The following is a 13,546-nucleotide window of genomic DNA, read 5'->3' on the forward strand; positions in this document are numbered from 1 at the left end:
GTGAACCGGATTGATACGAGAGATACGTTACTTAGTAAAATGCATGCAGTTTTAAGACAAAAATGCGCTAATAAAGTAATAATAATTATCCAAATGCACACACCTTTTACTCTCACTGTCGCAGATGTCTCTGCACTTCCTGCTTGACATGAGTAGCTGCCGCTGTCCTCAGGTGAAAGCTCTTTAATAAGGAGCTGAAGAAGGCAGCCATCTTGTTTTATTTCATACTTTGTGCTGGCTCTCAATGGCAGCCTGTTCTTCTTCCATTGCACTGACACTCCAGGTTTAGACAGCTCACAACACAGAGAGGCTGATCCTCCTTCCTCTGCCTTTATATTCTGTAAATCTTCTTTGAAAAATACTGGAATCTCTGTGAAAAATAGAACAACATTTAGGGAGTAGCACAGAGGGATGTCTCACCAGGACAGACATTACATTTAAGACATTATCAACTTAAGGATAAGATGCAGACAAATATTTGTAATAAATGAGGAACTCTAGAGCAGGTTGAGAATATATTTTTACTAGGATTAAAGGTAGGGTAGGTACGTTTGAGAAACCGGCTCGAGATACACTTTTTGTTATATTCCATGGAATGCTCTTAACATCCCGATAGCAATGAATACATTAAATGCTTTGACAAAAAATCCATAACAAAAAGTCATCTGTGGAAGCCGTGGCGCTGTAAAAAGCACGACCAATCATCTGATCCAGCCCGGCTAAAATAACTGGATGGCCTACCTGCCTGTCAGCCTTCCATCTGTGCACAAACTTATCTCGTGCCCTCATTGGTCATGTGCGCGTTCGTGTGTGTTAGAAGAGGGGCTCTGTGAGGAAGTGGCAGATTTCTTCCTGCTGTGTATTTTCAAATTCTAGCGCACTCGAGCTGCTTTCTCCAAAATTACCTACCCCACCTTTAAGAGCTTGATGATACATTAAAACACATACAAATTTCCCAATGCACACACCTTTCACCATCACAGTTGCAGTGGTCTCCGCACTTCCTGTTTGACATGAGTAGCTGCCACTGTCCTCAGGTGAAAGCTCTTTAATAAGGAGCTGAAGAAGGCAGCCATCTTGTTTTATTTCATACTTTGTGTCGGCTCTCAGTGGCAGCCTGTTCTTCTTCCATTGCACTGACACTCCAGGTTTAGACAGCTCACAACACAGAGAGGCTGATCCTCCCTCCTCAGCTTTTATATTCTGAAGTTCTTCTTGGAAAAATGGTGGTAGCTCTGGGAAAGATATGAAGGTAACAGACTAATGAAGTGAAATTGCACTTATTGTAATAAAATACAATTTGTGAGAATGTGTTTGCTTCATATTATAATGAATCATATATTTCCAAACATCCCCACCTTTCACTGTCACAGTAGCAGAGGTCTCTGCACTTCCTGCATGACACGAGTAGCTGCCGCTGTCTTCAGGTTTGAGATCCTTGATGTGAAGCTGGAGGAGGCAGCCATCTTGTTTAATCTCATACTTCCTGTTAGCTCTCAGTGGCAGCCTGTTCTTCTTCCATTGCACTGACACTCCAGGTTTAGACAGCTCGCAACACAGAGAGGCTGATCCGCCCTCATCAGCTTCTGCACGCTTTAATTCTTTCCTGAAGAATGGAGGCAGCTCTAGAGAACAAAATCAAACAACAAGCATTTAAGTTTAACTTCGTATCCATTGTGAAGTCATTTGGGAAAGTATAAGGGTCTGTGTTCTGGCCTCACATGCCTTAGTACGAAAAATAAATGTGCACAAGACATCAGACCTTATGAGTTTACGTTTAACGAGTCTCAAATTATCCCTTTTAAAGATAGAAATAAAATAAATAACAGTGCAAGATAATAGTGCTGTGTCGTCCAAATCAAGTGTTAATTTCTTTTTTCGTGCACTGGCAACAAAAGGCAATCATTTCATTAATTCAGTCTGGGTGATTTCTGTCGGTGACTTCAATCGAATTCCCGAATGTTCACATGACCAGAGGAAGTATCATTAATGTCTACTGACTGAGATTCGGATAAAGTAACATTTGCAGTAATTATTGTTAGGGAATAATTCTCCTAGATATCCACCTTTTGCCCTTTGACGTTTATGACCAACCCTGGCGTCTGTTATCTCCCTTAAGGAAGGGGCTGCTTCAGCCATATGTTGTTGTTACCAGTTTAGGACCGGGCAACTCTCGGTCACAAATGGTTTATTGTTGTGGGTACACTGGAACACTTCCTTCTTGGGGCTTGTGGACTCCAAGGTGTGAAATCTTCGAGGCCATAAGTGTCAGACGCAAGTAATTCAGTGTTCCCAGCTGTTTAGGCTATCTCCCCAAATATGTTGATTACCCTCTCGGAACAAGTTAAAAGGTCTATCGAGAGAGAGGCTCTTCAGAATTGACGTGGCAACTCTACCGTGTAGTCAGAACCTCTGACTCCTGATTTGTTTTGTGAATTCTCCGGCCGAAGCTCCTAAATAAACCATCAGTGTTTGACATCAAAGCTCCAGCTCTCCCCGTGTCTCCTTCCTGAGTCGGTGACTCCTCCTGCATTGTTACACAGAACTTTCCCCCCCACAATTATGTTGTGTGTTTAATTGTAAACATAGCAAACACAGAGGAATACATAATGTCCAAATGCACTCACCTTTCACTGTCACAGTCACAGTGGTCTCTGCACTTCCTGCTTGACATGTGTAGCTGCCGCTGTCTTCAGGTTTGAGATCCTTGATGTGCAGCTGCAGGAGGCAGCCATCTTGCCTGATATCGTACTTCCTGCTGCCTCTCAGTGGCAGCCTGTTCTTCAACCATTGAATCGGGACTCCAAGTTTGGACAGCTCACAGTACAGAGAGGCTGATCCTCCCTCCTCAGCCTCCACACTCTGTAATTCCTCTTGGAAGAAAGGAGGAAGCTCTGGAAAACAGCGGAGAAAGACACATTTGGTGTAATTTCAAAGTGTTGAGGCATTCAAGCAAATATGTTTATTCTTTTTTACCATCTACATGTTTGCATTTTTACCTGTTACAGTGAGTTTGGCGCTGCTCTGGTCATCTCCTGTATCACAGCAGTAAGTGCCGGTATCCAGAGGATCCACATCACGGATTATCAGCAGGTTGATTTTTCCCTCCTTACGGATCTCGTATTTTTCTCCGTCTCTGAGCGGGATGTGGTTGCGCGTCCAGGTGATCGGGGAGGTGAAATCAGAGATCATGCAGGACAGAGTGGCCGACTCTCCTTCCATTATCACAACGTCTTTGGGCTTCTCCTCGAACAAAACTGAAATGAAAATGCCACTTTAGAAATTCTGGTTCGCAGGAAATGACATCCTCCAGTGGTGGAATATAATGATGGGAATGTATTCAGGTAAAGTCGAAGTAACATTAAAATATTCTTCAGTACAGTACTTTATTTATGCTATTACTACTTTATCTTTACTCCACTAGACTACACTTTGGAAGCTTATATTATACTAATCACTACAATCCTCTGAAAACTTTAGTTACTTGTGTAACTCCAATTTTATGCAGGATTCTAATACTACTCATTTCTGTACTAACCAAAATAACTGGGTACTTCTTCCACCACGGGTAGACCACCAAAACAATATTGTGCAATTATCAGTTCTTATGTGCAATATATACTATTTTACAATTTCTATTACTGGCTGTTTACTTTTTACTTAAGACTGTAACAACACTTTTGTAAAATAAAATTGGGAAATATACTGTGTGCTCTTTATTAATGTTATTACTGGCTGCTACCTACTTTTAAATGTTCCACTTACTTGTATAACTGCTACTTACTTTGTTATACCTCAGATGTGTACCAATGTGATTTTATTCTTTTTTATAATGTGCTGGTCTCTTTAAATAATAGTGTATTCTTCATCTTGTCTTTATCTTCTTTACTTGCTTGTAAAGCGTTTTGAGCACAAGGAAAAGCGCTATATAAATAAAATGTATTATTATTATCTGTACCGTGTAATTTGCTGTTCCAATATATATTTCCCCACTGCTAAAATCAATGATTTCTGTTCTCCTTTTCCCCTAAATGACCCCTCCATCTTCTCTCTTCACTTACCTGTTGCTTTGGGAACCACCAGCAGTCGTGCGGAGGTCTTCTCCTCCCCGATCACGAACGCCACAATGCCGGTCTCGTCGGGCGTCGTCATGGTGAGCACCAGGCGCTGCTGCCGGCCTCGAACCGTCATCTGGTTCATCTCGTTCCTCTGCAGGGGGCTTTGGCCCAGCCACCACACCCCCTCGCTCACATCGGCGTGGGTCAGGTCACACTCGAACACGGCGTCCTCGCCCGCCGTCACCGTGATGCCCTGCAGCTCCGAGACCACCCGCACGCGCTCTGAGGAGGAAGAGGGAGCTATATACAGCTGCACTTTAGAGGTGGAATGGCAAATGTTTACAACAATTAAGATGAGAAGGCCTTGTAGGTTAAATGAGTTAGTATAAAATATATATATGGGTATTAAAGTGATACATTAGGTTAAAGAAATAACCAGAACCAGCATTGCACATGAGTTAAAAGTAATTATTAATTAATACCAAGTGTTCAATATATACGTTCGAGCTGGAGGAGCTTGAATTTAATCACGGTATTAATAAAGTTTTCTTACATTATACAAAATCAATTATTTGTTGATTATATTTGGTTTTATTAATCTTAATTTAAATATTCAATCAATTAATCAATATCATAAATGACACATTTGTCATCACTGGGCTTTACAGTCTGTTCAGAATACAGAAACCTTCTGTCCTTACACACAAACAAAAAAAAGTATAATAAAAGTTATAAAATAAATGTAGTGGATTATAAAGAACGATATTTGCTACATTCTATTTTACATGTATTTAGTTAAATGTCTGCATTTTATTTGCACGATAGTGTCACCTTTCTCTTGCAGTATTTTATTTATTATCTCGTCTTGCACTATTGTTATTTATTTTGATGTCTTAAGTATATACATTTTACACTCTGGGACGTCTTTTGTGCAAATGACAGTAAAAGCCTTTGAATTTGAAGAGGAGTAAAAAGTACAATATTTGCATTGTGTAGTCAAACTATAAAGTATTTAGTTCCTGAAATTGTACTTGAGTAAATGAACTGTCCAACTCTGAAAATGGTTCTCCACCTACCCCTGACGATGATCTTGGCGGAGGTCTTCTTTCCTCTGGAGATGCAGCAGTATTCTCCTACGTCCTCCAGCAGCAGCTTCTTGATCTCCAGAGTGTGTGTGGGGCCGTTCTTCTTCACGATGTACCGCCCTTCTGCCTCCAGGACAGCGTTATCTTTCTTCCAGGTGACGGGGACGTTGGCGCTGGACACCTGGCAGGACAGCAGCACAGGTTTCCCCTCCATCACCGCCTGGCTCTCCAGCTCCTTCTCGAAGAAAACGGACGCTGCCGCTGGAGACGGGAGGAAAGTAGACGGGATGGAAGGGAAGTTAAATTGACATCTAAAATAATGTGATAATGTAATGATGTGATTATGATAGATGTTGTTCTCCTACCATTTGAAGGGGGTTCATGTTCAAGTTCATATATTTAATGTCTCGACTGTTGGACATGTTTCCATGTTTTAATTTCCTTTCACATTGAGCTAATGCAGTCACACTATGCATGTTACAGCGCTTAAAGGGGCCCTATTCTGCTCATTTTCATTACTATATAGTGTCTCTACTAGGGATGTAACGATATATCGAATATCGCGGTAAATAAATGTCTCAATACCGTCGTGAGACTGACAAAATCTACCGCGATTTTTAAAAACAATTTTAAATATATATTTTTTTTTTTAAATAGTTTTTTTTTTTTAAACCTTTATTTAACCAGATGGTCCCATTGAGATAATCAATCTCTTTTTCAAGGGAGACCTGTCCAACATGGCAGCAAGTAGGTTACAACATGAACATAAAACAACAGATAACACAAAAGGACATGGTATTTACAGGGCTACATGTACATACCTAGAGACATTGACAAGTACCAACAGTATATTTATATCTCTGTCAATAAGCCTCACCTTCTTGGCAACAACTGTATTGTTTTTGAAGTGGTGGATAGACAATGCACAGTTTACCCACTGCTGTCACCCATGGCCAAAGCATATCTCTCTGTCCCAGCAACATCAGTACCAAGCAAGAGAGTTTTTTCCACAGCAGGGGATTTTTCAAACGCCCAAACATCCCAGCTTCTACCTGGAAATGTGGACATGCTCATCTTCCTAAAAGATAACCTTGATGATGCTGAGTGAGTGAGTGAGTGAGTGAGTGAGTGAGTGAGTGAGTGAGTGAGTGAGTGAGTGAGTGAGTGAGTGAGTGAGTGAGTGAGTGAGTGAGTGAGTGAGTGAGTGAGTGAGTGAGTGAGTTAGAGTTGAGTTACTTGAAAAACTAAAGTGAAACTTGATTTATTCTATTGCAGGGTCTGATTATTATATTGTTGACACTTTAAAATACTACTATCTTACTAAAATGCTGTACAAATCACATTTATTATTTAATAAAGAAAAAAAATGCAAGTAAAAAAAAAAAAGATTCACATTTTTTTCTTTCTTTTTCAATATCGCGATAAATATCGTACCGTGGACTTTTTAATCGCGATATTATCGTACCGTGAGTTTTTGGTATCGTTACATAGTCTCTACTGTGACATGTCTCCATGTTTTAATGTTCAAAAAGCTCTTTATTTTTCTCATACTGCCTGTGCTGCAGCACCTCTTTTTACCCTCTGTCTGAAACCAGAGCCCAGTCTGCTCTGATTGGTTAGCTGGCCGCTTCTGTTGTCCGGCAGCAGCAACACCTGTTCTGCCAGATTTTGAAGCCCCTCTTTAGTGTTTCACCAGATGAGCCCAGAGTCAAATGCTTGTGTGTGCATGAACCAGGGGTAAATAGACAACACCAGTGTGATTTTGGTGAGAGTATGACTATCCTGGACAAAGCTACTGGGGGGGTGCTAAATCCAGGAGAGCAGGACCTGCCGGACGTAGCACCCCCAAAGTAACTTTATCAAGTCTAGGTTGTACAACATTTTGGATTAATTCAATCCCTCTTTAGAGTTGGATTCTTAAGGAACATATATTCAGAAAAAGTACTTAATTCTTTACCAGTTGTAAAGAATAAAGGGTCTAAAACAAGAACAAAGGGTCTATAAAGTATTATTACTACACTATTAAGGAACAATACGTTATAGGGGGCAATACAACAACAATAGGTGAGCAAATAAGTCATAAAACAAATATTGACTACAATGGTTTACTAGGAGGTACACTACAACAGGTGCACAGTCAAAGGGTCAAAAAAGTCTTATTACCCCCCTATTTAGGAACAATACTTTATAGGGGACAGTAAAACAATAAACAGCTAAACAAACAAGTCATAAAAAGAACGAAGACAATGGTTTATTAGGGGGGCACTACAACAGGTGCACTGACACCTGTCACACACAAGGGATTTAGGGGCGGGACTAAGGTTTTATGGGGGGTCATAAATCAATCACTCAACATGTCATAAATACAAAAGTGACACAAACCCTGTTCTTTTAACACTAGAACCGCCAACGGGTACATTTTACCCGCAGCTGTTTTTTTGATTGTATGTAACTTTTTTTCAATAACATATTAAAGTCTCCCAGTCCGTGACTTTTCCTGAAAGTGTGTTATGTAGCACTCTGTTGTTAACAATTGTCAATATGAAGTAAGATTGAAAAAAATCGCCAACAAAAATGCCATTTATACCTATATCCGCCAGCGGGTAATATTTACCTCATAGAAAATGCAGCGTAAACATGACGTGTTACTATAGCAACACCTTTTGTCTACTGCGGTTCGTTTATTGATAGAGAGATAGATTGAGAGAGAGAGAGAGAGAGAGAGAGAGAGAGAGAGAGATTGGAAGAGAGAGCAGACGAGGAACGTAGAGAGAGAGAGAGGGAGAGATGAGAGAGAGAGAGAGAGAGAGATGAGAGAGGAGAATGAGGACGGGAGGAGAGAGAGATGAGAGAGAGATGAGACGAGAGAGGACGAAGGTAGGTAGGTAGGTAGGTAGGTAGTGTGTAGGTAGGTAGGTAGGTAGGTAGGTAGGTAGGTAGGTAGGTAGGTCGGTAGGTTAGCGTAGGTAGGTAGGTAGGTAGGTAGGTAGGTAGGTAGGTAGGTAGGTAGGTAGGTAGGTAGGTAGGTAGGTAGGTAGGTAGGTAGGTAGGTAGGTAGGTAGGTAGATAGATAGATAGATAGATAGATAGATAGATAGATAGATAGATAGATAGATAGATAGAGAGAGAGAGAGATAGATAGTGTAACATCTTGGAGAATACAAGATCTTGGATGACTGAGCTCACGTTGAGGACGTAATGCATGTGTGCAGGTTACGTGCCAGTTGAATAAAGATGGACACTCGGAATGAGCGAAGTAGTCCGCGTTGTCTGTTTATGTAGACAATTATATGAACATAGAACAGAACATTACAGATATATCTATAGATAGTTATAGATGGATAGAGAGAGAGATAGAGAGATTTGTACCTAAACAAAACACAAGTCTAACACACCAAGCGTTTAAATCAGCACTCTTAGCCATATTTTATACTTCATGCTATCTGCACAAACTATATCATATGAAAAGCTGAGAGTCCACAGATTCTATTGGTATAGGTTTCATCCCTGTGCGATCAAAACTCACGGTTCTGTATGATAAATAAAAGAACATTGTACCTTGAAAATCAATAGCGGGTACATTTTACCCGTTGGCGGTTTTAGGTATACAGCGACCTCTGGCGGTTCTAGTGTTAACTACTCGCTTCAACGGATTGCTGAAACAAAGTTAGATCCTAATTCAAATTGACCATAAAACCAGCCTCTGGAGAGATGCAGCTGAAGATAAAGTAAGTGTTAAGTGTAATAATTATATTGCAGTACCTCTGACGCTGACCTCGGCCGTGGTCTTCTGCTCCCCGAACACGCAGCTGTACTCCCCCACGTCCTCCGGCTGGACGTTTCTGATGTGCATCTCTGCGGTTTTCTCCTTCAGGGTCATCTGGTACCTCCCCCCCTGCTGGAGCTGATCCTCCGCCTTCCACCACTGCACCGAGACCCCCGCCCGGGACAGCTCGCAGCGCAGGGACACGTTTCCTCCCTCAGGAGCCTCCTGGTTCTTCAGACCCATCTTAAAGGAGAGCGGGATAGCTGCGGGAGAACATCAGGTTTTATTGTAGTCTGACATAAGAGTTGAAACCCTGTTGAGAGCAGATTAAACAGCCATGATTCTTAAGTGTCTCTTGAATTAAATGTCTCCGATTATACTATTTTTAGGCATATATTATAGGTCTCAGATATATTAAAAATATGTCTATGAAGTGTTTTGCTCAAAATACCAAACAGATCACCCATTCTAGCCTCAAACCCTCTCTATTTCAGCCCTGTTAGAGAAGTGCTGATTCCGAGTCTGTAGCTTTAAAAAAAGTAGGAAAAAAAACGAAAGCTCATGCAGGAGAATTCTACCGAGAGATACTCAGCTAAAGGCTGCCGTGATTAAACGCCATATTATGTTCTAAACCACATCAAGGCTTATTTCTGAAACAGTATGGAGCTCAAATACTTATTTTCTTGCAGGTTTACGACAAGGTGAGTTCCTTTTTTAATTTCCTGCTTCTTCACACATGCTCTCTCCAGTACAGGTTAGCTCTGAGTGTTAGCGATGCTAATGTAAACAAAGACCATATTACGTCCAAAAGAGTCGGGCATTGTTTCTGATAGCAACGTTTCTGATTGGGCCGGGTCCACATTTCAGATATTACGTCATATCGGACGCAAATCTGGATCAGCTTCGTTGTACCCCCGTTTTTAGAGATTTGGGTACGGAGGAAAAGAGAGAGGGTTTTAGTTTCGGACACTTTGTGAGTCTACTGACACCGGGGACACATATTTATGTATTAAATACATCAAAAAGGTGAAGTTTAACAGTGGTCTCTTACGTGTGATGGTGACGTTGGCGCTGGTTTTGGTGTCTCCGTACGAGCAGCTGAAGAGGCCGCTGTCCTGCAGCTGGGAGTTTTTGATGGTCAGCTCCATGCTGCTGTTTCTGTTTTTGATCTGGAATTTGAAATCGTTCTTCAGAAGCTCCTGATCTTTCCTCCACTCCACAGTGAGGCCGGGTTTAGAAAGCTCACAGCTCAGAGTCACGCTGTTCTCCTCCTCCACCTGCTGGGCCCTCAGCTTCGTCTTGAAGGTGATGGGAGGCGCTGACGGAGGAGGAAAAGAGAAATGGTTACTATTTAAAAATGTGTTATTCATTAGTTTGACAAAACTGATTTGACTCAACCACATACTGACATGTGTTGCAGGTCTCTTCAGTGACAAGATTTCAAATAAAACATTGAATTTAACTTTTTTGTAAGTTATTTTAATCCTATGTAAAACAACAGGGAAGGGGAACAGAGAATAGTGTTTAACATGCATGGATGGATTAGTGAAAGAACACAAAGAAATACACATATTGTAAGAATGACCACAGACATAAGAACCACTGAATGACCAAGAACAAAGTGACAAAATGTGATCAAAATAAGAGGCGAAACAATCACAAAAGTTAAAAGTGCCTCAAAACAAATGTAAAACAACCATAAGGGACAGAGAACGAACACAAAATGAATGACAATTTACCAAAGAACAAAAACAACTAAAAGGCGACTAAAATGACAAAGATATGCATTCCTACGTCAAAAAAACATCATAGAGATAGAAAGTCTAAAATCGAAGCAAAAACGACTAAAAGGAGAAGCAAATATCCACAAACATTCACAAAATGACTGTACATTAGTTTAATCCCATTTATATCAAATAGGGAATGATATCTATGAAACGTTTGGATATCATTTTTTCAGGGTGTTCATTACTTTACCTCTGACGGTGAGCTCAGCGGTGGATTGGCTGTCTTTGGTCTTGCAGGTGTATTTCCCAGCATCGCTCTCCTCCATGTTGTTGATGATTAGTTTAGTGAGACGTCCCTCCTGCTTCATCTCGTATTTATATCCAGGTTTCAGGACGACTCTTCCCTTCCTCCAGTCCACCGGAGCTCCAGGATTGGAGATCTGGCAGCAGAACGCCCCGCTGTCCCCCTCCTTCACCTCCACATCCTCCAGCTCCACTTTGAAGGTGACAGGGATTTCTGAGGTAGCAAAAATAAAGAAATATGGATATATGTGATTGTGAATACATCTACCCTACAAAAAGTACTGAAAGTGTGGTACAACATACCTCTGACTTTGATGTCGGCGGAGGTCACAGCGGTGCCCACAGAGCAGCTGTACTCCCCCAGATCTGTGAGTTTGAGGTTTCTGATCTGCATCTCAGCGATCCGGCCTTCCTGCTTCATCAGATACTTCTCCCCCTCCTTCAGCAGCTGAGCGTCTCTCCTCCACTCCACAAGGACGCCGGCTTTTGAAAGCTCGCAGCGCAGCGTCACAGCGCCCTCCTCCACCGCCTCCTGGTTCTTCAACTTCTGCTTGAACGTCACCGGGATGGCTGTGGAGGGAACGGAGAATACTGTTAAACATGCATGGATGGATTACTGAAAGGGTCTAAAGGAGTCATGGGGTCTGACTTACACAATGTCAGTAAAATAAACACAAAATGTGTTGTAAACAACTACAAGGAGAAAACAATAACCAAAAACATTCTGAAATTGACTTAAAATATGAGTACATTTAAAAAAATTTAAAAACGACAATCAATAGACTCAAAGCCTAAACAAAATACAAAAAGGAAGTGCAATATCACTTAAAGGTGGGGTAGGTAAGTTTGAGAAACCGGCTCGAGAAACACTTTTTGTTATATTCCATGGAATGCTCTTAACATCCCGATAGCAATGAATATCTTAAGTGTTTTGACATAAATAAATGTCATCTGTGGAAGCCGTGGCGCTGTAAAAAGCACGACCAATCATCTGAGCCGGCTAAAGTAACTGGATGGCCTACCTGCCTGTCAGCCTTCCATCTGGGCACAAACTTATCTCGTGCCTCATTGGTCATGTGCGCGTTCGTGTGTGTTGGAGGAGGGGCTCTGTAAGGAAGTGGCAGATTTGTTCCGGCTGTGTATTTTCAAATTCTCGCGATCTCGAGCTGTTTCTCCAAAATGACCTACCCCACCTTTAAGAATATGTAAAATGACCACAACCATACACAAAACAACCACAACATGACTGAAAAGACACACAACCTTAAAAATGAGAGTTGCAAAATGTCTCAAATGGACATAAAACAAACCACCAAGACACAACAGGACCACAAAATGTCAATATAGAAACGAGATTCAAAATGAATACAATGACTATGAAGACATAACACATTTTTTAAAACGTGAAAAACAACTACAAAGAGTTAGAAAATGACTAAAAGTAGACTCTTTGAGACTCTGCGTTTGTGTGTGCTGTTCCTATAAAGACAGGATGGACAGTATCATAATCGATCCATGACAACATGCAGATTACAAAAACATACTATACGTTTCCTGTCACATAGTGTAACTCACCGGTGATGATGACAATAGCTGTGGTACTGGCCTCTCCACACACACAGCTGTAGGAGCCGCTGTCCTCTGGCTGGCTCTTCCTGATGTGGAGCTCCAGGGTGGATCCGCTCTGCTTCATCAGGTGTTTCTCCCCCCCGGGGGTCAGCAGCGTGGCCCCCCTGCTCCACTGCACCTGAGAGACCCTAGAGACCTCGCAGCTGAGCGTCACTGCGTTCCCCTCCTGGACCTGCACGTTCTTCAGATCCTGCAGGAACCTGACGGGCCGCTCTGCAGGAGGAACACCAAAATGATTTAGACAAATATTATAGTTTAGGGGATTTTACTGCTTTCTAGTCTCAAGTGATAAGTCAAATTAAGAAAGCTGTATGTGGAATATACAAAGGTATATTTATTTGACACTTGTAGTTAGTTTTACCATAAATAACATGATCTTGGTGATGAATATATGATGTGTATACTACTAATTTACTATAAAATATCTCCCCATATTGACGAATTAAATGTATTTTACACTGAACAAAAATATAAACGCAACACTTTTGTTTTTGCTCCCATTTTTCATGAGATGAACTCAAAGATCTAAAACATTTTCTATAAACACAAAATAACCATTTCTCTCAAATATTGTTCACAAATCTGAACAAATCTGTGATAGTGAGCACTTCTCCTTTGCCGAGATAATCCATCCCACCTCACAGGTGTGGCATATCAAGATGCTGATTAGACAGCATGATTATTGCACAGGTGTGCCTTAGGCTAGCCACAATAAAAGGCCACTCTGAAACGTGCAGTTTTTCTTTATTGGGGGGGTCTGGGGGGGTCCGAAAACCAGGCAGTATCTGGTGTGAGGGGTAGGGGTAGGGGTAGGGGTAGGGTTAGGGGTAGGGTAATGTTGTGAATCGAGTGGCCCATGGTGGTGGTGGGGTTATGGTATGGGCAGGCGTATGTTATGGACGACGAACACAGGCCACGACGAACACAGGCCACTCGATTCACAACATTACCCTCAACAAAAAATGACTTGTTTAGTGT

General features: G+C 41.5%; 1 protein-coding gene across 1 annotated transcript in view; it reads right to left on the minus strand.

Moving 5' to 3' along the window:
• Positions 1–13,546, minus strand: part of obscna (obscurin, cytoskeletal calmodulin and titin-interacting RhoGEF a) — an 88,117-nt gene that overhangs the window by 50,514 nt on the left and 24,057 nt on the right. Inside the window, exons 23-34 of the mRNA XM_034236358.1 lie at positions 12,515–12,781; positions 11,243–11,509; positions 10,887–11,153; positions 9,961–10,227; positions 8,906–9,172; positions 5,135–5,404; positions 4,062–4,358; positions 3,000–3,257; positions 2,628–2,894; positions 1,359–1,625; positions 969–1,235; positions 104–370 (exon numbers count right to left, since the gene is read on the minus strand). Coding sequence (XP_034092249.1) covers positions 104–370; positions 969–1,235; positions 1,359–1,625; positions 2,628–2,894; positions 3,000–3,257; positions 4,062–4,358; positions 5,135–5,404; positions 8,906–9,172; positions 9,961–10,227; positions 10,887–11,153; positions 11,243–11,509; positions 12,515–12,781 — 3,228 coding nt within the window. The remainder of the gene's footprint in view (positions 1–103; positions 371–968; positions 1,236–1,358; positions 1,626–2,627; positions 2,895–2,999; positions 3,258–4,061; positions 4,359–5,134; positions 5,405–8,905; positions 9,173–9,960; positions 10,228–10,886; positions 11,154–11,242; positions 11,510–12,514; positions 12,782–13,546) is intronic.

This window comes from Gymnodraco acuticeps, unplaced genomic scaffold (assembly GCF_902827175.1).
Source record: "Gymnodraco acuticeps unplaced genomic scaffold, fGymAcu1.1, whole genome shotgun sequence".
NCBI lineage: Eukaryota > Metazoa > Chordata > Actinopteri > Perciformes > Bathydraconidae > Gymnodraco > Gymnodraco acuticeps.